Source organism: Euwallacea fornicatus, chromosome 3, assembly GCF_040115645.1.
Source record: "Euwallacea fornicatus isolate EFF26 chromosome 3, ASM4011564v1, whole genome shotgun sequence".
Taxonomy (NCBI): domain Eukaryota; kingdom Metazoa; phylum Arthropoda; class Insecta; order Coleoptera; family Curculionidae; genus Euwallacea; species Euwallacea fornicatus.
In genome coordinates, this window is record NC_089543.1 from 4,543,808 (window position 1) to 4,566,456 (window position 22,649).

The 22,649-nt window shown below is 37.4% G+C and overlaps 1 protein-coding gene across 1 annotated transcript; it reads right to left on the bottom strand.

Annotated features, from left to right (window-relative positions):
* Positions 1 to 1,190: 1,190 nt before the first annotated feature.
* On the bottom strand, positions 1,191 to 17,490 carry LOC136350769 (fez family zinc finger protein erm-like). Its single transcript, XM_066302836.1, has 2 exons — positions 17,231 to 17,490; positions 1,191 to 3,162 (listed from the first exon to the last, which is right to left on the bottom strand). Exon 2 carries the CDS (start codon positions 3,139 to 3,141, stop codon positions 2,026 to 2,028), a length of 1,116 nt encoding a protein of 371 aa, XP_066158933.1. The 5' UTR covers positions 3,142 to 3,162; positions 17,231 to 17,490; the 3' UTR covers positions 1,191 to 2,025.
* Between the last annotated feature and the right edge of the window lie 5,159 nt (positions 17,491 to 22,649).

The window sequence follows — 22,649 nt, forward strand, 5'->3', positions numbered from 1 at the left end:
TATTCGTTTGATCTAAGAATTTCAATAATTCAAAAAAAAGACCACTTAAAGGTATATAAATCGTCAATAGAACCTACTGAGAAAACACTGTTTTTTTTTATTATACTTAACTAAATATAGTACTGCATCTTTATTCGGTAAAACTTCGTATATGCATTATGGCAAGATCGGTTAAATGTCTCTTATTAAAGCCAACTGAAGCGCTTCAATAAGCTCTTCAGTTAGCTTTAATAAGAGCTTATTGAAGCTCTTCAGTTAGTTCCGCTAAGCCCCTCAATTTAAATGTTCGATTTTGTTAGCTTGGATGGGAAACCACATACAGGCATTCCTTTTGTTCATAAATCTCCACCAATACGTGATCACGATACCAGTCAAATCATCGATCGTTTTCCATTCTCGTGTTGACTAAATACTCAAATAGCATATTTAAGATACACTTCAATCCTTTTTTTTTAAATTGAAATAAATGTTTTATTACTTTTGTTTAACCGTATTTGGTTGATCTTAACTAACCTGCGGATTTAGATATTCAAAACAAGTTTTCGATTTTTTCTGTGTGGGGCCGTAAAGCTCAAGCATATTTGACCGTATTAAGTTGTTTCTTAAGTATGCCAATTTCGAAAAATAGACTTGAAAATGGCAAGTTTTGACCTTTCAGAGGGCTTAAAGATAAAAAAAAATCATACTAATTACAATGATATACATTGACTTTCGAGTCAATTATCTCTTCTACCATTTTAATAACAGGGTACTATCAGACATTTATTTCAATAAAAAAATGACTTAATAAAAAAACTAAACTAACCGTAAACTAAATAAATAAATAAAAAATAATAATAATATCTGAGGTCTGTGTTCAGTAGGGATAAGATCCGTGGGAATTCGATATATTCGTAACGTGAGCGTAAGCCCTGAGTCCCTCTTCAGACAATATTTCTGGTGGCAGATACTTTTGAGCTTGAATCCTTAAGAAAACGATATATATTTTTTTTCATCCCTGAAGGGAAGGTCTTTTACTACTAGCGACTGACCACTCTAGGGTGGTACCAAATCAGCGTTGTCACTCTAACCCCTTGAAATTGAGGTGAAATCAAACAAACTCTAGTAGGAAACAACATTTACTTAAACTATGTAATTTTTACACGTTAAAAGTTTATTTAGTCTCCATGTGAGACTAGCATACGATTTAATATTGCACATGAAAATAAAGGGATTACTACTTACAAATTACCTTTTAATTATGTCATATACAGGTAGAGCAATATTTCTTATAAGTATAATTCGCTTGTTAAGATGAGCAGTCCAAATTCACACGTTAAGATGAGCAGCCTTGATTCGCTCATCTAGCACTGCGCTTATGAGGCCAGTTGGTGACTTCTCACATGCGCATTAGTCACCTAGACCACTGAATTTCAGTAAAATGACGAAACTTCTCATTGAAGGATCATCATACTCTTTTAAAATGAGAAAACAAAATAAGCATAACGCTGACGGACATTACACAAGGTCGGTATGGTTGACTTGCGGTCCCTGACGAATCTAATGGTAAACACTGTCGAAACTGCAAGCTTGAAAATCTTTAAAGGAAAACGGTGAAGTAAACAACACCACAAATGACAAAGCTAAAATAATTACTATGAAAACCGTCCTGAAACATTCAGCAGGGTATCGCGATGTAGAAACAGCTATAGAGCTTTAGTGAATATGTAATAAAACTGAAAGCTCTGCCCTTTTAGGAAAAGCCGAACTGATAAAAATCTGTTTATGTGGGGGACTTTGATGTGCGAAAGCGACGAAGAGTTAAAGTTGAGACCATTTAGAGAAATGGAACTGACTATTTGATGTTTATTTACACGGATATATGCTGGCTATTATTATTTAAATACAAGGTACAAGTAATGGTTATATTTTCACTATTTGGTCTTAGGGAGTATGGAAATTTGCATAGAGCTCAATGCAAAGCGCCCTCATCAATACTTAAATCAACCTTTTTAGAACACTCTATACACTGGCCTAATACAACGGTCACAACAACTTAGACGCGTACATAGGAACTGACATAAAAGGGCTAATAAAATGATGAATATCTCTTTCAGCTGTACAAATACTACCCCCTGACGCCACTGGAGGTACTGGACTGTATTCGCTAGCACCAACCGCTGCTCCAGAGTGCTCGTGGAGCTTCCTCATGTGCTTTTTGAGATCAAAGTTACGGCAGAAGCCTTTACCACAGACCCGACATGTAAACGGCTTCTTGTCGTTATGGGTATGCATGTGGAACGTAAGGTTATAAACTTGGTGAAAAGCTTTGGAACAAACAGAACATTTGTAAGCTTTCTCCCCACTGTGAGTCAGTTTATGGTTCTTATAGTTGCCCTTCTGATGGAAACCTTTTCCGCAGTATTCACACACAAAGGGCTTATAGCCGTTATGTATTCTTGCATGCGTATTCAGAGTAGATGACCTATTAAAGGCCTTCCCGCATGTATGACACTTATGCGGTTTTTCAGACGTATGAATGATTTTGTGTCTGCATAAAGTTGACGCTTGTCTAAAACCCTTCCCACATATCTTGCACACAAAAGGCCTTGCGCCTGTGTGAACCGGCATATGCCTCGTAAGGTTGTAATGCGCATTGAAGACTTTCCCGCACTCGCCACATTCAAACACTTTAGCCTTTGGAGCGTACGAGTTTGACTCTCCATTTGCGTTGTTGTTGTTGTTGTTGGTACTGCCACCACTGCTCTTGGGTGCTGGCTTTATTGAAGAATGAGCTTTAGTAGCGCTTTCCAGAGGGACCTGAGGCGGCAGCCCGGAACTATTCTCGTTGCGGTCTTGTATTGCCGGGTTATACAGGGACATGGACCCTAGCATCAGTTGACTGGGATGATAGTATACTAGAGGGTAGTTCTGCAAAAGTTCGTGTGACTGGAGCACATTAGGGACATATTTTTTGAAAGCGGATTCGAACGCTGAGGAGTAGGAGAATGTGAGATTTTTTTCGTTGTCTAAGTCTTTTTTTTTCTGCTTGACGTCGGGCTCCATGATTTTGGCTATTGAAAATTTGAGAGTCCTGGAGGGCGGAGGAGAAACTGATGGAATGTCGTTGTGTAGTTTGGTCGATGTTTCTGGCGCTGCCATGATGGAGTCTCTCTGTCACATCTGAAATCAAAAATAGACCTTTTTTGAAAACTTTTCTTTTATTTGTTTCAATTTAATTAATTACAAAAAAATAGTTCCTAAAAGGCACTGCGGGCTCAAATAGCTTAAGCTCGAAATATAATAAAAATACGAATGAAGGATTCCTAAAAAGTTTCCTCCTCGCCGTTTAATTTCCCTGCTTTCCATCTCCAGAAGTACGACGAGAAAACAGTCAATTGGCTTTCGTCAAGGGAAAAATGCATATCGAAAACGCTTTGGATCTCAATAACAGAAAATCAATGAGGCGTGCACGGATTTCCCAACTTGGCTTATAACCTGTCACATCCCAACAGACATATTTTAAAAACTCGCATATTATTGTCATGAATTTTATTCGAGTTTGCTTATTTTGAGAAATTTATTATTATGGCTCGAAAAATAGCGATTACTAAATGAAAATTGACTAAATAAAGAGAACTAAATATACTTCGTGACATAGAAAGGAGAACACCCAGTAAAATGGTTTTATTTAAATAATTTTTGGTATGCGTGTTTCGTACGTTCAGGCAAATACTTCATTAAAAAATTGAACAAATTTAATTGTTAAAAACCAAAAAAAATTAATAATTTGTCGGTCCTTTGCGGTATCTTATACATTCCTGTACACGTTTAGGCATGGATCTAATGAGGTAATTGATATTCCATTGGGGGACCTCATTCCAGACCAACTGGACAAAATGACATAGCGCCTCTAGGGTTTCTGGAAGACGGGGGAAATAGTGCAACCTTCTACCTACAATATCCCATACATGTTCAATCGGTAAGTGGTCTGGAGATTGAGGTGGACAAGGTAACAAATTGATTTGCATTTTGGTGAAAAAAATCTATAGTCACTCTAGCCACATGTGGTTGCATATTGTCTTGGTGGAAAACTGCATTAACAAGAATTTCCAGATAAGACAAGCAATAAGGTTTCGGGACTTCTTCTTAGTCTCGTTGGGTTATCAAACTGCCGAAAATGAAAAGTAAAGGTCGCCTGCTAGCATATGCAATAGCACCCTAAACCATTACTCCAACAGGCTGATGGACATTCTTCTGTATTTTAAACTGAGGATCTCGTCTTTCACCCCGTTTTATTACTATTGCCTGCCCATCATACGTGCCCAAGGAGAATCTGGATTTATCCCATCCTGGATATTATCCCATTCCAGATTGCGATGTATCCGTTATCTGCATCATTGCAGTAGATTTTGACGATGATTCAAGATGAGGGGTAACACAAGGTGGGAACGGCAGGAAATCAGTCCAAAATTCCTTATGCAGCGATAAATGGTTCGAATACCAAAGGGCCTTCCATACTCAGAACACTATTGATTCGCCAGCGTCCTCGATGAGACGAACCTATCTGGTAGAGACATAATTTGTAGGCGGCGATCTTGGCGTTCTTTAGTTCTTTGGGAAATCTCAGTACCTGTCCTTCTGCTTGTTTGCTCTTGTCGGAACCATGCCTAACAATATCTCACTATAGTTTTTACATTACGGTCCAATCTATTGGTGATTTCCCTAAGTGACCGATCAGTCTCTAGTAGATCCACCATTTCACTTTTTCCAAACTCGCTAAATTGTTGAAAATTTCGCTGCATTCTGCGTCTAGGAATATTCGATTAATTGAAAATCACTTTCTGAGCACACTATACACCAATTATTGATATTTGCGGTCATTTTGTTGATATTTCATTGCAATTTTTACTTAAAAAAAAGCACTAAAATTCCTGATAACTTGTAAATACATTGATAAATATGGCTGAAAATTTAAATTTAATCGTTTTTTGTGTTCCCATGTACAAACATGCACACCAAAAATTATTTAAACAAAACCATGTTAACGGGGTGTTCCCTTTTCTATGTCACGCGGTATAGTTATGACAATTGAAGTGTAAAAAAATGTTGCGCGCTAAAGTTTTGCTAAATTGAGTGGAAACGCCTAGTGTGCGGAGCGCAGCATGAACTCAAGATTGTACAGGTAGTTAATTAAATATGTAAGCAAACCTCAGCGGGTGAATCTGAAAAATTTTAGGATGTTTCAGACTCTCTCCCATCTTTGAGTCACGACTGTCCCTTTATGCAAAATTTCAACGAGCATTTCCATAGTAGAAAAAAGTAATTAAAAACCAAAATTTGCGTAAACTGCGAAGCGTGTTATATCAATGAATTTCTAAAATAAGGTTGCCTTAAAATCGATAAAAACTTATCAGGGCCGTATTTTGGAAAAAAAATTTGTACGTAAATTAAGGTGCGAAAAATTACTGGTGAATCGAATATCGCACGTGCAACTATGAGGCAAATTTGAAAAACTCTGCAACAACTCGTCCTTTTAACTGAGCTTAAAGTATGGAACTATCAAACGGAACTTCAAAGCTGTGCGCCACTGTTAATATTGGCCGTCTATAAGGGCGGTCACATTTGGTGGCGGGTTTGACTCCCCGAGAACTGAGGGGGTTAAGGGTGTCGTGTCGCATCAATTCAGGCGCAGTTGATCGTTAGTGGTTCGGTGATGGCGGGCCCGAGGCACGAATCGTGGCGCAAACAAATTGCTCGCGTCCTGCTTACTGCTGTCACCCACAGGGGTCGCGCTGCAAGCGGATCTTTCCGGACTGGCTGATTAACTAGAAACGAAGCTCATGAACGCCGGTCCACGGTTTTCCCTAATTGACTTTTATCTCCTTTTATTGACCAACAAAGGGTTGGCTCTAATTTAATATATACGTATTACAACCCGCACTGGATGCCCAAATATTTGGTTTACACTTGCGTAGAGCAGAAACTTCCTATGCGGATATCCGCCCCTTTAAATCGCTTTAGTTTTTATTTAAGTACGCCTGAAACAAACCATTACATTTAATTAGGCGAAGACGCAACGAGTTGATAATCCGTTCACAGTGCGCCGAATCGAAGTTAGCGCGAGACCCTGCGGGCTCACACGAGCGGTTGTTTTTCGGGCATCTAGGCGAATTTGGGGAAAGCGAGCGAGAACGAAATACTATTTTGGGGACATTTTTTACTGGCGGGATTCACGATGGAGCCCGATCTCAAACACATTTACACGCCTAATATCTTGATTTGTTTCCACTTCTCTTTTAACTGAAATTTGCAGGTTACGCAGAGTGCCCGATAAAATTAATTTACATGCACGTTGGTACGCACATGTGCCAAATTAGGGGCGCAAAAGCCAATTTATCGGCATATACGAAACCAATTTCGCAAAATCCCGGATTTTCCATGTTTCTAGTATATGTGTCTAATAAAATATAATAACTTCCATCCCGCGCGTACACGGTGATGACCGATTATAAGTGTCAGCAGTTGCTGGCATCTCAATTGCCGATTACGGGGAGCAGAACAGAACAGATCAAGTCGACTGGGGTTGTCGGGGGTAGTTGTTAAGGGATTGCCGACAAACATGGAAACGATTCTCATCTGTCACTCTCGAGGGTGGTGTGGAAAATCAATCTGCAGTTATCACCCAAAATTGTCGAATTAAAGATGTTTTAATGTGGAGGCAAATTCGGGAAATAAAATTGATTTATCAGTTGAGTAACGCACCCTCAACGAACGGCAATGAGATTTTAGTCCCATAGGCACCGGTGTAATTATCTTTGATAAATATTTGCTCGGTATTTACCTTTCAAGTATCGGGGTTCGACTTGCCGCCGATGGAAAAGTTTAACGTATAGGGATACGCTTCCACACCCCCCGATCCGTCCAGTTTTTAATCTCTTCCTTAAATCCCACTTACAAAATCATTCGCAATAAGTTTGGATTACATCTGTTTCATTCTCTTGCACATACGAGAGCCATAACCCATTATGCCTTGTATGCAAAATTCAATATTAACTTTCTACATTACGCCCCATTTTTTTTTGGGCGCAGAAGTATTGTTTATTACGAAGGAATGGAATTTTAAGTAAATCGAGTCTTACAAAACAGCCACGATTACTAAAAACCGAAAGTTAGGATCCAAATTGCATTTTACAGATATCTTCGAATCTATTAAACTGATAAATTATTATTGCTAATTCGTTGCAGTCATAGAGTACGACGGTTGAGTAATAAGGTGATTTTTTGTGTTTAAGCCGATGAATGTTTGGAACATCAAATTTCGAAGCTTTATCAAATATTTGAACACCGAAAAAAGCTTAAAATTGAGATTTAAAGCACGCATGACTGATCTTGACCAATAGAGCGTTGATGGACAAGATAAAAGAAGTATAAAAATTCGTCATCGTGTAGTCTTTCATCACGCCTCACTTCACCTACTTACATGCAAAAAAACCAAATACTTTAATTATTTTTTACACGAATATGTAAATTTAGTGGCTGAAACCCATGAGCAATGTTTGATTGTGGACTGTAACGTCCATTTTGCACACTTTGATTCCCTTTCGACGATCCACGCAACTGTTATTTAGATTGCCCTTTAGAGGATAGCAATCCAGGTAGTCCCTCTTGAGTCATAAAAATACAGAACTTCTAAAAATCTTAAACCTGTTAAAGACGCAAACTATGGGCAAGTCTGACGCTGATTCCGGCATTGACTAGTCTCTTGACGTGTTTGTCATTTACGCATGGAATTTCTACGCATGTCTGGCTTCCGGTTTTCGCACTGCGCGAGCGCGAATGCATTACACGATTTGCACAAAATTAATAGTTTCGCTGTGTTGTTGAACATCGATTTCCACTCGAATTATGACAAAAACATTCGGATCCAATCAAAATAACAAAATTAACTCGACCCAGCCATCTCAATTTAGGATCACGTTTACGCTCGGCATGCCTAATAGGCATGATAAATAAATATCGCAGGAAATAATCGCTTGAATTTGTACACCCCGAACAATACGGTAAAACGAAGGGCTGTGGGGTCCAGGCCTCGTCATATCCGGCACGTGTGCCAAATACTTTTTATACAGTTTAACCGCCTTTCAGCTTTACGCCGGAAAGATAAAGCCGCCGACGAAATTACCCTTAAATTATGCATAAATTGTTTACATTGCATATTGAACTCAAACTATTAAAATAAATGGTTGATCGATTAACTTATGTAATTTACCCATCCAGGATAATCGGTCTTGGAAAGGCTTGAACTGTACTAGAAAATCATATCTGTGCACTTTTTGGAACGATCTGTCCGGCTGACATTTGCTTCGAGGTGCCTAGGGCTAAAAGCTCACGAATTTAATTTAATTCACCCTTTTATGCAAAACGGACAAAAGGAAGTGAGCAGACCACCGCTGAAGTCCCTTATCTAGGTATACTGATTTTTTATTTCGAAAACCTCAGTGTAGTGACAATGATTAATTCTTCACTTTATCGTCTATTTAAATCGGCCAAAGCACTTCACTGAATTAACACAATCACACTTTTGGTTATCTTAGGTAAGTCGATAATATGTCACCAATAGTGCGAATGGTCAACAAAGCTTTAAATAATTTTTTTGTATTGTTTTCTCAGTCGGTGATTTTTTTTTAATTTTCTCTTTGTTGATGTTGATGCCCACCATTAATCGGCGAATTGATTGTCACCAGTAATCAACTAGAGATTCAAAACGAGCCATTCAAACATACATCAATAACTCTAGATTGTTTGTCAAAGAGATTAGAGCTACGACTAAGGAAAAGGGATGAATATTTTATTTCGTTAGGTGTTGCGTGCGTGAATGTTTAGCCATCAATTTAGAGGATTATTTATTCTAAACGTCCATCGTTGCTATCTGGTCAGCTACGTGGCTAATCGCCCTTTCTCCGCCATATTTTTGCCCCAAATGAGTTCTATGTTCAGACATCTCACGCACAATCAGAATAATACTGATTTAGAAGGGAAGGAAATCAGTTTTATACATGGGGTTTCGGAGAAATGCTACTATAAATTCACACAGTAAAAACGGAGTAAAATAGCTCTTCTGCAGAGTAGTTTGAATAAAATTAGCGATTAGTGTCTGGATGAAGGAGGTCATGAACGGATAAATATCAAGGAATCGGGACGACTGCAACATGAAAAATTATCTGGTGCTTCAAGTAACCGTTGCCTGGAAGACGTTCTTTGCTCCGTCCGTATACGGTGCCAAAGATGTGAACTTCACTCACATTGAAATTCAGCTGAATGAACGCAAACTCTTGCAAAAATTCAGCTCAATGAAAAGATTCACTACCCGTTTCGCACCTACTAAGACCTCCAAAGATCCTTCTCGTACCTTCAAGAAATGTCAGAATGTGCCTTTTTCGAGTTATTCCGAAAAATATAGGGGTACTACCTTCCACAAAAGAACTGAACAACCGTGACCTGCGCCGGTTTCTCAGTTCATCCCCGAAGCAACCCAGTGACGACATTGATTTTGAAGAAACTCGTCATCATCTACATACGCAACCATCAATGCGGCACTTGGAGTATAAGAGAAATTGTTGAACACTCAACGGTCAGCCACCCAAGGATTCCACGAAAACATTATTATAGAAGTTAGGACGGTTATGAGCAACTAAGGACTATTGTACTGCTATAAGACAACATTGACACCTTGGTAAGTCACCGAATCCCACGGAATGGGGGTCGCACTTGGAACCTCAATAACCATCGAGCTGATCATGTTCTTGTGGATACGAGGTGGACCACGCACTCCTTTTTGGTTAGTCAAATTATGGAAGTTGACTTTACGACAAAAAAACAATTAATGTAACAATAAATTAGTAGACTGCGTTAATAGAGCCGGGATATAATAAAGCCATCAAAACGCAGCGATGCGAACGTAACGGAAAATAAAGTGGTGGAAAATAATCGTTAAATCGCGCAAGTCGTTTAGCCATGAAAAAACAGCTGGGGTGGATTTCGAGCAATCGTAATTACAACATATGTCAGAAAATTCAAGAAAACCACAGGGGAGTGGTCCTGTGGCTGCTTCCATACAAATTCACGTTCACAATGAATAATTATACAGGCGGATACAGACGGAGCTGACTGAAATCACTCGGAGTACAAACGGCGCGGATTTTTATTCACCATAGGCGTGCCCCTAAGGGAGCCGACGCAACCCCCCGTATCGCATAAAGCCCTGAAACACTCTGTGGCTTTATTTAAATGTGCAGCACTATCCGAAAAAGTCTGGAGCAGATGTAACTGCAACGGAACATAATCAGTAATTGCGCGATCCTCTACCCTACATTAAAGATCTTGATTTCTTGATATAAAAGGCACATTGCTTCTAGAACTCAATGAACGGGCATGTGGGCCGCCTTCCGGTACCTTATTTCTTCCGGCAAATCTTTTGTACTTCAAACGCGCACGCGACTCAAACCCCTTAAGACTTTCTTGCCAAGGCAAAGAAGGCGGCCAGGGATCCACTTACGACTTCCTGCATCTGCAACTACACCTTTTGTGACTTCGCCCAAGAACTATGTGCCCTATATTACTGATTCCTATGACATTTTAATCATATTTGGGGTGCGTTTTGATGTTTCTCATATTACTCGCGACATTCGTCAAATCGTGACCGGCAACAGTTCCAACAGAGGGAGGGAAAGTGTGTCAGTTCCACAATTGGTTCCTCGTCTTAACTATACTGCGTGACATGAATAATTTTTGGTATGCATGTTTGTACATGGGAACACAAAAAACGATTAAATTTAAATTTTCAGCCATATTTATCAATGTATTTACAAGTTATCAGGAATTTTAGTGCTTTTTTTAAAATAAAAATTGCAATGAAATATCAACAAAATGACCGCAAATATCAATAATTGGTGTATAGTGTGCTCAGAAAGTGATTTTCAATTAATCGAATATTCCTAGACGCAGAATGCAGCGAAATTTTCAACAATTTAGCGAGTTTGGAAAAAGTGAAATGGTGGATCTACTAGAGACTGATCGGTCACTTAGGGAAATCACCAATAGATTGGACCGTAATGTAAAAACTATAGTGAGATATTGTTAGGCATGGTTCCGACAAGAGCAAACAAGCAGAAGGACAGGTACTGAGATTTCCCAAAGAACTAAAGAACGCCAAGATCGCCGCCTACAAATTATGTCTCTACCAGATAGGTTCGTCTCATCGAGGACGCTGGCGAATCAATAGTGTTCTGAGTATGGAAGGCCCTTTGGTATTCGAACCATTTATCGCTGCATAAGGAATTTTGGACTGATTTCCTGCCGTTCCCACCTTGTGTTACCCCTCATCTTGAATCATCGTCAAAATCTACTGCAATGATGCAGATAACGGATACATCGCAATCTGGAATGGGATAATATCCAGGATGGGATAAATCCAGATTCTCCTTGGGCACGTATGATGGGCAGGCAATAGTAATAAAGCGGGGTGAAAGACGAGATCCTCAGTTTAAAATACAGAAGAATGTCCATCAGCCTGTTGGAGTAATGGTTTAGGGTGCTATTGCATATGCTAGCAGGCGACCTTTACTTTTCATTTTCGGCAGTTTGATAGCCCAACGAGACATAGAAGAAGTCCCGAAACCTTATTGCTTGTCTTATCTGGAAATTCTTGTTAATGCAGTTTTCCACCAAGACAATATCCGACCACATGTGGCTAGAGTGACTATAGATTTTTTTCACCAAAATGCAAATCAATTTGTTACCTTGACCACCTCAATCTCCAGACCTCTTACCGATTGAACATGTATGGGATATTGTAGGTAGAAGGTTGCATTATTTCCCCCGTCTTCCAGAAACCCTAGAGGCGCTATGTCATTTTGTCCAGTTGGTCTGGAATGAGGTCCCCCAATGGAATATCAATCACCTCATTAGATCCATGCCTAAACGTGTACAGGAATGTATAAGATACCGCAAAGGACCGACAAATTATTAATTTTTTTTGGTTTTTAACAATTAAATTTATTCAATTTTTTAATGAAGTATTTGCCTGAACGTACGAAACACGCATACCAAAAATTATTTAAATAAAACCATTTTACTGGGTGTTCTCCTTTCTATGTCACGCAGTGTAAATCCCCAGTAGAAAATGAGTACCTATGGCTCCAATAAATTCAAAATAGTGATTAACTCGTGCTAGTTGATGCCACGCGTATTCAAACTGTTAGACGCAAGCCAATTAAAATGCGAGTTGTAAACGAGCAAGTGAACGTCACGCATTGCGCGAACCGGGGCACTAATTTCATGATTTAAATCGGAAATTCTCCCTGGGTCTGAGCATTGGATTTAATTATTGCTGCGAAATTTCCTTTTATAAATCGACTAAAACCGTGTTGAATTAGATTGTTAGAATTCAGTTTTCTGAAAACTAGGGTAATTGTAGTCCTTGCTTAAGAGAAATATTCCTCCCTCGCAGGGCTTGCGCGGTACTAGGGTCACCTCATCGCTGAAACCTGCATAAAGAAATCGACGGTTACTGCCCAACTAAAAACTTTAGAAGACTTTTATACCAAATAAAATATTTAGGTATTACTTTTACTGTTAAACTATTAAATCGTCCTCTTCACAGTCATCAGGTGTATCTACCAATTTTTGGCTTTTTGACATCAACATTCCGGAAACATATGTCTCTTTTTACATATTCCTCTTCATTGCACATACCCCTACTACTCACATACATCACGCATACAGGTGATTGTTTGATTTGTTCTAAATTCGCGGTGTCCGTCAAAATGTACTATGTTACTGCTGTCCTCCCGGACGTGATTTTTCTGCTAGCCGAGGCTTTGAAGTAGGGTGACGCCTCTTCGAATAACTGTTGATATAGGTGGAACGTTTTCAATTCGACTCCGGGGGTGGCTAGAAAGTTGATGTTTAGTAAAGATCGAAACGTCGGATTTTACATGTGGCAGCGCCACGTCGTACAAGACCAATGTTGAAGTGCTAGTCACTTTGAATTAATTTTTGAAATACTGAAGAAAAATTAAGATCACTTTTTTCAAAATTTCGGGTTTTCTAAAGCACCGATATAAGTCATCAAAATTTTCCGAACCTTGCTATCTCGTATTGTAGATAGGTCGTACCGCGATCCTCACAGTTCGACTGCAGAAACTAACGTCATGTAGGTTATCGCGTGTTACACCTTTAGAATACCTAGGGTGTTTCTCTTGTCTCTTAGCACTAACTTTCGGTTAGGGCAACCTATCCCCCTGAAAATGTAGGCTATGTGCCAAAGGTTAATAAAAATGTTAACGAGGAGGCGTCAATATATCAAGTACTGGTACAAATAATCCCATACACGCGATGGCACGGGTGTCGTTATGCACACGTAAGTCAATTACAATAAAATTAAGTGAAAGGGCGGAAACCATAAAAGTTCACCAGGCATATTACTTCATACCCTTTAGGATAGCTTATTTGTGGACGCCCTCCGCGATGATATATTAGGGATGTTATGGTAGTTCAAGCGTGGCAAGGCTGTCGAATTCATTCATAAACACGAAATAAAATTTCAGTTTAAATAGTGAAATATTGGAAACGATTTAAGACCGTAATGAATTTCGAGACGTTAAATAATTGTTCGTAACCATCAGTCAAAACCACGATCGACTTTTGCAAAACATATTTTTAATATTCTTAGCTGAGGGCGTTAATGTAAAAGCAAATCGGGCACACAAAAGCCATCTTGAGTGTAATTTAGAGGCATAAAAGATGTAAATATTGATTGAAATGAGAAAAATATCCCGCTTGAAATATGCTTTATTCTAACGGGGTTGTGCATATCAAAGAACATGTGGCCCAACTAACCTTTTGTTTTTATTTAAGAACCCTTAATGCTCGCTCTATTCTTTTTTCAACTTAGGAATATTTCGATGGGGTAAGTTTTAAGTGTGGTTGGCAGCGGAACGGGCCCTTTCATGTTTTTATTGCTGGTAATTATGCGATGGTCCCAGTTTGTGCACTGCCGATAATCAACGACAGTGCCCAATGGAGGTGCCGCAAGTGAAAATGTATCGACATAAGTATCAATCAAATTTCTCATTTCTATGATATATTAAGAACACTAAGCAATAAATATGTGTTTAAAAACTTCGGGAGCGAAATCTTGACTATTTTTCAATAAAAAATTTTAATACATAACGGTCCTTGGCACCATTATCGGGAAGATACAGGGCCTCCATGTCTCGTTAAGATACCACGACTTTTCTTCAAAACGTAAAATATTTGATAATACATTTTTTGAATTATTTATTAAATCTGGTACAAAAAAGTTCTTTTAAACTTTTTCCTCATGTCTCATCGATTTCGAGTACCTATATTCGCAGTACTGCCACTGATTATTGCACAAATTACTGATATTTCAATATTTTTAAACCAAAAACCGACACAGTGCGCAAAAACATCGCAGCTAGATCACTTTTCTTCAGAATTGGAAGAGAAGTTCAAGAATAGCTTCTATTTTTCGAAGAAAAACTGTTCTCGTGCAATTTTTGTCTTTAAAAATATCCAATGGCGGAATTAAAAACGTTTTCTTTGCGTATGATTGTGCATTTTCTTGCGCAAAATTTGCACATTTCGAGTGTAATTTTTTTTTAATAACTTTTAAACGCAATTATAACAATTTACATTTTCATATAAATGCTGCCAAAGTACCGTTAACATTCTTTAGAATTTCTTATCTCAAAATAAGCCAAGCAATCACCTCCTGAGGTTTGTCAAACCACTGTTCATTTCACCATATTTGATACATTTTTATATTTTTATAAGTAGAAATACCAAAAATGTGTGTTTTAATTTATATTACGTTACACATAAATTTTTTGAGAAAAGTGTAACGTTCATGTATTTTTCGTAATCGTAAAGGTTATTTTATTTTGTTTAACGAGTAACCATAAAGAATCATGAAAATGTGATTAAGGTTGACAGAGTATTCCTTATAATATGACTGAAAAAGGGTGTATAAATAATTTTTTTTAATACCACAGATATTTGCGCATTGGTTACATTTCACTTATCAACTTACGATTGAGTTTTTTCTTCACTTTTTTTATTTAAATGACTGTCTGTAAATTAAACTATTATTTAATTTATTTCCGCATACTCAGTAACGCACAAATTTTTTTGCTTTTTTTGGTTAAGTAATTTGATGCAATTTATCCGACGGCTATTAAGAGGGTTAAAATCTGGTTCACGTATGCATAAATATCAGTATAAAACTAAAAAGACCTACTACATATGTAGGTAATTATCAAATTATTGGAGTTTAAATTGGTATGCTGGTGTTTATGTCATTTATAAATTGTTTATGTCAAATGTAGTATCAAGATTTGACTAGCATCAATATAATAATTGTTTTTAGCATGTAGAACTACAATATTTTTTTAGATGTTGTGTTTTTTTGATGCAAATACTTTATAATGGTTCAATGGTTTTCGTCCTTTTTGTATATGTCACAAAAACAAAATTTTGTATCATAAATTAATAAAAAAAAAAACCTCTTTATAATTTTGTTAACTCAATTGTACCAATTAAACTACTTAAATAATAATATAAAATGAAAACATGTACACTGAATTGCGATTAATACGATTTATTTAATCTGTTGAAATGATACATTTTTAATCAGTTAATAGCTTATTAACAAGATTTGTTAATTGGAAATTAAAAATGAACGAGTTATCTGTACCACCGAAGAGCGAGTGATTGGAAGCATTCGTTGTTTTTGACATGCAGATTATTGCAATCAAAACATCCATTTTAAGAGGTTTTTATTGGGAAACAAATTTTATTTCAATGATGGAAAATGATATTGTTGATAGAATGAATTAACAAGGGCTGGACACACGAATTTTTTTAAAAGGATACGAATAATTTTTGTTAAAATCAAAAAGAATCGACGATTAAAAGAAGTTAATAAATTTTTGATACTTTGACTTTGAATTTAAATAAAAATTGTTTAAAAAGAAAGTTTTTAGATAATAATAAATAGCATATCGTTACAATTATGTCAGAGGAGATTTTTGATCTGAAATTTTCACCGTCAAGTTTTGTTGTGTAAGTTTGCCTTATTATGTATGTTCTAGTATTTTTACGCTCTGTTTTGTAATTTGTAGGCGTTACAGAGACGTGTTCCTAATAATCGGAGAATATTAACAAAAAAGTTAATAACTATCATCCAGGTTTAACTTTAGACACAGACAGATTTAGACTTGACATAACAATACCTACCATTACTTTCCTCACGATTGTCACGGTATTGTTGTAATTAACAATATTAATATTGAATAAAATATAAGTAGGGCTCAATCGATTACTGGTAATCTCTGCATCTCTTCACCACTTCAAATTGCATTATCCAACGTTTAGTCTTTGTTTATGATATTAATAATGTTTTTTACCAATAATATGCCTGAATTACTATTTCAAAAAAAGAGTGCATGTATTAGTTCTAAAAGATATTGCATGAGTGTGCACAGTATTCGTCGCGTGTTGATGAATTTTATTAGATCTGCATTAAAAATTAGTGTTTTAATAATTTAACCTCTGAAAAGAGTAATTTGATGAAGAATATATAGTAAAATATAGTTGATATTTTGTAGAAAACAAAACATAATTTAATTATAATTTCGCATCAGCCATGAATTATGCAATCAACCACTTCAAAAAAAAAAAACATTAAATGTAGTTCCACGTTGGATTCACTTTGTTGCAGCAGCATTTTTATATTTCTGAACGGTGTGAATGGTTAAATAGCATAGCTTTGTCGGTTCATTTTTTAACCCCCCCATAAATTCCTAGAACTACGAATTTGCTAGAATGATAACCATCATCAATCTCCGCAATCCAAAAATTTTGTGATAAATTAACGAACCATGAAAATTAATCATCGTCATACATTTCGCGTGTGTCGACCCTTTTAATCACATGCAAATCCAGTAAAACAGAATAATGGGTAACGATACGGGCTTAATTAAATCTATCTGTCTTGTGCGATTTGAGGAAATTTAATAATTTTAATTCGCATGAGGTCGGAAGCAATCGCGCTACTAGCTGTATTCGATTTATTAATGTTATGTAAGAAATATTATAAAACAACCGCAGGTGTGGCATCCTAAGTATAGTATCATGCCATGTTGAAAACCGCACATAGACTTACCCAGAAGATAAAAATCCAGGAAATTCAATCCATCCGCATCCTAAAATCCAAAAACTGGCAAACTAACAGTCTCTAGGAAGCCATGTTCGAAAATGTCCTTCATTTTGCACTTCTCACACATCAATCACCGAGAAACATGTGTCACTAAAATTGGGCAGCCTCAAAGTTGTGGAGTCAATGGGTCAACTAACTTGAAGGTGTTTAAAAAAATATGTGGCAGGAAGAGGTAAATAGTGATAGGTAGCTCTCCAAAAGGGCAATCACGGAAAGCAAGCAGTTGTTGACAGTACCATAACCTTTGCCCCCCCTCGCATCGCAAAAGCGCAGCACCAACAAGACACTGGTGTAAAGAAGGGCCATTTGCATAAATTTGTTATAGAGCATCCTCATCGTTACGTCGACCTATGAAACGTCGATGAAATGTTTCCCGTTCAGCACCAGCCAATCCGAAAGCCCCTTTTGGAATTGCAAGGGTGGAGCTTCGGGGAGGATCTTCTCCTGTCTCAGGGGATGGCAGATGTACAGAGGCGCGCTTTGCTTTTAGGGGTGCCATTTAGAGCCTGCATCACCTGTCCCCGTCAACCTTTTTACAGCTCGGCCAGATAGCTGCTTAAAAAAACTCTGTTCGTGTCGAAAATCTGTAAAACTGGAAATATGCTGAGATAAAATGGTCTTACGAAGGTCACTCCTATCTGACCAAACCAAATCGATATTTTCACAAATGTAGATTAAACAAAGACAAATCGTTACGTTAATAAAATGTTTCAGACTGATCGTTATAGGAGTCTTTCTGACATCCGAATTTTGGAAAGGACCCTTTGGGAAAGTATTTGAAAAAATCGAATTCGCAAGTCAATTTAGACGTTTTTTGATCGCTTTTATTTTATTATATGACTGACAGCGTTTTTAGAGTGAGTGAATTTAAATCAATAGATGTCTGAACTGTGAGGAAAATTGAAACTTTCACGCTCTGTATATCGAAAACTGCCTATCTCGTTACAAGACAAAATTCATTAAATCGTTATATTTAAAAAAAAGAATATGTAAATAAAGTTTGGCTTATTGTATGAAGGCCGCCTTGTATTATACTTCAGAATTGGTTTTTTTCGCAGCTTGAAATGAGTGTATCGGACTTAAAATTTTCTTTTCATCCTTCAGAGGAGAAAATCCAAAATATTGCCAAACCGAAATTTAGAATTATTAAGGGTGTGAACGTTCAAGTGGCAAGCCGCCATATTGTGAATTTATGTGGCCATATTGTTTTTGGACACATTGACTTTGTGCCTTTAACTGCTAAAAAGATTAAAATATTTGTCACGGGAGGAACTTTTTGCATTGATTAAGGACAGTCAGAATTATCCTCTAAAAGAAACACAAATCGCAGTTAATGTAACAAGATGGCGGCTTGACGATTTTGTCATGCTGACCAAAGAGAAATTGGAAGTGCAGTACTTCGAAATGATGTTTATGTATGACTTTTCTATTGGTTAATCTAAAATGTCGTTAAAACGTAGTGGTGCAGTTATCTTTTTAACCACAAGATAAATATATAGAAGCGTGCCAATCCTGACTAAGTAGCAAAATTTTAAGCATTCTAAAATGTCGTCTTAAGATTTTCAATATTTTGGATATTAAGTGTAGATAAAAATAGTAATTTTGAGTGTTATTAAAGTTTATTATAAATTGAAATAATAAACAGTAGTGCGTTTTCTTCAAAACGTTAGACTTTGTTGGATTCGAGATAGAAACAACCTTTGTTGGAAATGACATTGGTGATGCATAACAGGCGAAACGTCGGATTTGCGCGGTTTGGCTTCGCCACCTTGGGATGAAGAAGAAAGTTCTTTTACAAAGTAAATAGTTAGGTACTGCTCAGAAACACGAAAAACTAACACGTTTACAGTTTAAACTAAGACAGGAAACTCGCAGTTTCTCTAAACATAAGATTTTTTTACAGATTAAAATATGGTTTAATTTTCCGAATACTTTCATTTAAAGTATGTAATATTAGAAATAAAAGCGGAGGAAATTGTAAAAATCAAAACGGGTCATGAACCCTCCCTTTACTTGATAACATGTCATGAAATAAAGTTGCTGTTAGGCTGCCGTCACCTACAGCGGAAATTGCCTAACATCTGAACTAAACATAACCTAAATCTATTTTTAACCAATCAGACGGAAGCATCACGTGTTTTGCGTGTTCGCAGAAATTCACTTTTGACATTTGACAGCGACCTTAGTTTAGATTAGATTTATAGAAACTCAAAAATCCCAAGTTTGTGTTACTTTAATCGACTTTTTTTCAATTGTGGTTTCGAAAATCCCCTTATATTCCCGCAAATTTGCTTTAGAATTAGATGGAGTTTCCATTCAGTCCAAACAGATGTAATAGAACTAACAGGGCAAATCTGTGAATATTGATTTGCATATGGCCGAAATGTCAGAATCAAAGCTTATTAAAGACTATTTAAGTGCTAATGAGAAAAGAGAGGCTTATTTGAACCGAAATTGAACAGACAGATATAATCCTTGTTTGGAGTGACAATCGTGTCGTGTGCAGACTGCTTATGAATGCTGAAGGTGTCAATACAAATATAAAGGGGCGATGAGCAATTAACGAACTTCCCTTACCCTTTTCGGATCGGTTTTGATCGCCCCCAAATCACTTAATCGATTAAACCCGGCCGTCTTGGTCCGATGTGTCCTTTGTTGATGGACTTTTTAGAGAATTAATTGGCTTTTTGAGCCCTCAAATGTAAATCTTACGTAGTGTATGGAAGTCTTAACCGTAACGTTTTGCTTCAAAAAAAAGTTTTTTATTCCTTATATGTCAGAAAACGAACTCGCACAAAAATTCTAACAATTTGACTCTAAATTGTGGAGATGTAATAATCCATTTTGCCGATCTAATTGAAAGTATCGTTACGGGGAGTTTCACCGAGATGATATAAACGAGGTCATTAACTCTCCTCCACATTGTATAATTCCCCTGTAGCCTCCCTCATATTGGGGCTCGCTGATGTTAAAGCTCCTATGAACAAAATACAAATAATAGGGGATTTTGGATGGCCTGATACGAATTCGGATGATTTTTGTCACGCAGGTTATGAAGTGCGAAAACATTGTATGGAGGTGTCGAACCGTGTCAGAGATCCTCTTGTCTTCTTTTAAGCCCTTACCTTCAACTCCTTGGGAGAGCACAGATGTTATGCACACCTATTGTTAGGGACTTAAATTATGGAGCGAATCGTTTACTCTGTAATCCCTATTTTCCCGACAAGGCTTATTAATAAAGGAACATTTAATTAGCAGTGCAAAATGTAATTTCCCCAGTACATGTATTATTAACAACATAGAGAGAGTGGTTCATTCAATGGTTATTTGGTCTAACAAAAATAAGATACTCGAAATGCTACCAAAATGACCGTGAATGGTACCGAACCTCATCGGTGTGCGTAAACGTTCAAAGACGGATGTTTGCTTGATGAGCCATGAAAGCTTCTGGTTGATCCCATAGACCGATTTCGCCTTCGGGTTAGATCATAACCAGGTAAATAGCTGCAACCATATGAATGGCTTAAATTATTTGCTGTTGCCCATTGTTACGTCGTTGCGATTTGTGAAATGAACTATAAATTGATTACGTGTACACAACCAATGCGGTTTACACGTTTATGGGCACTTCTTAGATACAGAAAAAACCTTTATGGGTGCATTTTGTTCCGCCGGCTGTAAGTATGTCTTTTGTTATTTTACTTTCATCCTTACCTCATCAATCAGGTCAATTGAACGAGGAGACCGAAGTTTTGACAGCAAATTGCATTGTAAGAGGAAAAGTATACGCATTTGCAAGAAAATTTCCTAGCGAAGAATTCAGGTTTAAGGAAGGTTCAGAAATTCTGCGCGTGAAGGCACTACTGAGTCTAGGACCTTCTGATATGCTAGAAGATCATTAAAACAATGCCATTCGGCTAATGATCGCATTTTGAAAAGCTTACAGTTCAATGAGGAACGAAATTAAAATGTCCAAACTTTTTAAAGAATTAGTCTCAAATCTGGCCCGTCGGACGGCCAAGAGCGCATGCATGTCTAGGAAATGTTGCTTATGCTTCATGTGCTTGTTGTGGCTTATTTCTAGTTTTTAAGTATGCATTCATTGACAGAATATGATCAGTTTTATCCTAAAACAACAGGTTAATTTTAAAAAAATTTAATGTACATATCGGAATTTATTAGTAACGGAAGTGCGCCACATGACCCACAATTTTTCCTCTATTATGTGATACTTCAAAATGTGCAGCCCCTTGTTTCGCAGCCTCATGTTGCAGGTTTAATAGCGTGCCTTAGATTAGATTGATAAGACTAGCTTCCTCCCTTAACAATCTTACTTAGATAAGGCATGATACAGTTCTTATGGTTGAAGGCCTTGATCTGCTCGGTAAACAGTAGCGGTTAAAGGATTAAGTTTAATTCTCCTTGAATGATGATGTTAGAAGGTTTTGTCACTGCTCTTAAAGGAGTGGTAAAGATACGTTGTCTCTGTAGAATAATTTGCCCGAATTTAGTTCCAAACATGTGAAAATCAACAATTAAATTTTATTCCGTAATAACACATCAACGTCACATGCAATCAGGTCCCTGAAGAGACATTCCTTCCCCAAATAAGCTGACCGCAAACATTCGCCCACAAATGTGCGGTCACTGAAATAAACGAACATATTGGCTATACCCACGGCGACCGGCAATGAAAATACTCAATGCCCTCTGATTTATAATAGGGCCGTTCGTTTTGCAGCATCCAGATTAAGCAGTTCCTTTTCTTCCTCTTCGGTACACATACACAACAACTACTTTGCTAATATCCTTAAGCAGATTACATCGTAGTTACGTTAGTTCTTCTGTACTATACACTATTGAGCCAGTGGCGTGGATGGTCGGCGAAATCTTCTTTAGCCCCTTTATCTGTTGGCAGGGGGATACGAAAGTGGAAAAACTAAGCTTAAGCCAATGTCCATGAGTGTTAGATAAAATTTAAAATATGGCATTACAAACGTAGATTGTTGGTGTTAATACGAGAGTCCGTGTGTTGTTACGCCCCTGTGGTAGAGGAAAGGTAGTCCATATAGTTTAACTCCTGTTTAGCACAGGACACCGCTCTTTTATAATCTGCCGCTCAGGCATTTTCTGCGATTAGTCGATCTTCTTTGTTGATCACTATAAATGGCTTAAACGCCCCCAATTTTACCAAACTGCTTGCACAAGTGGAATGTCCGAACTTGTAAAAAGAATTGAGATTGATACTGAGTACCTACCTACGTAAGGGAATAGATTTTTTTAAGGAAGTCCTAAAACTAGCACGGAACTTTTTATCTTCCAATATTGGCAAAGAATCTCTTTCAATTTGAACCTAAAGCACCCT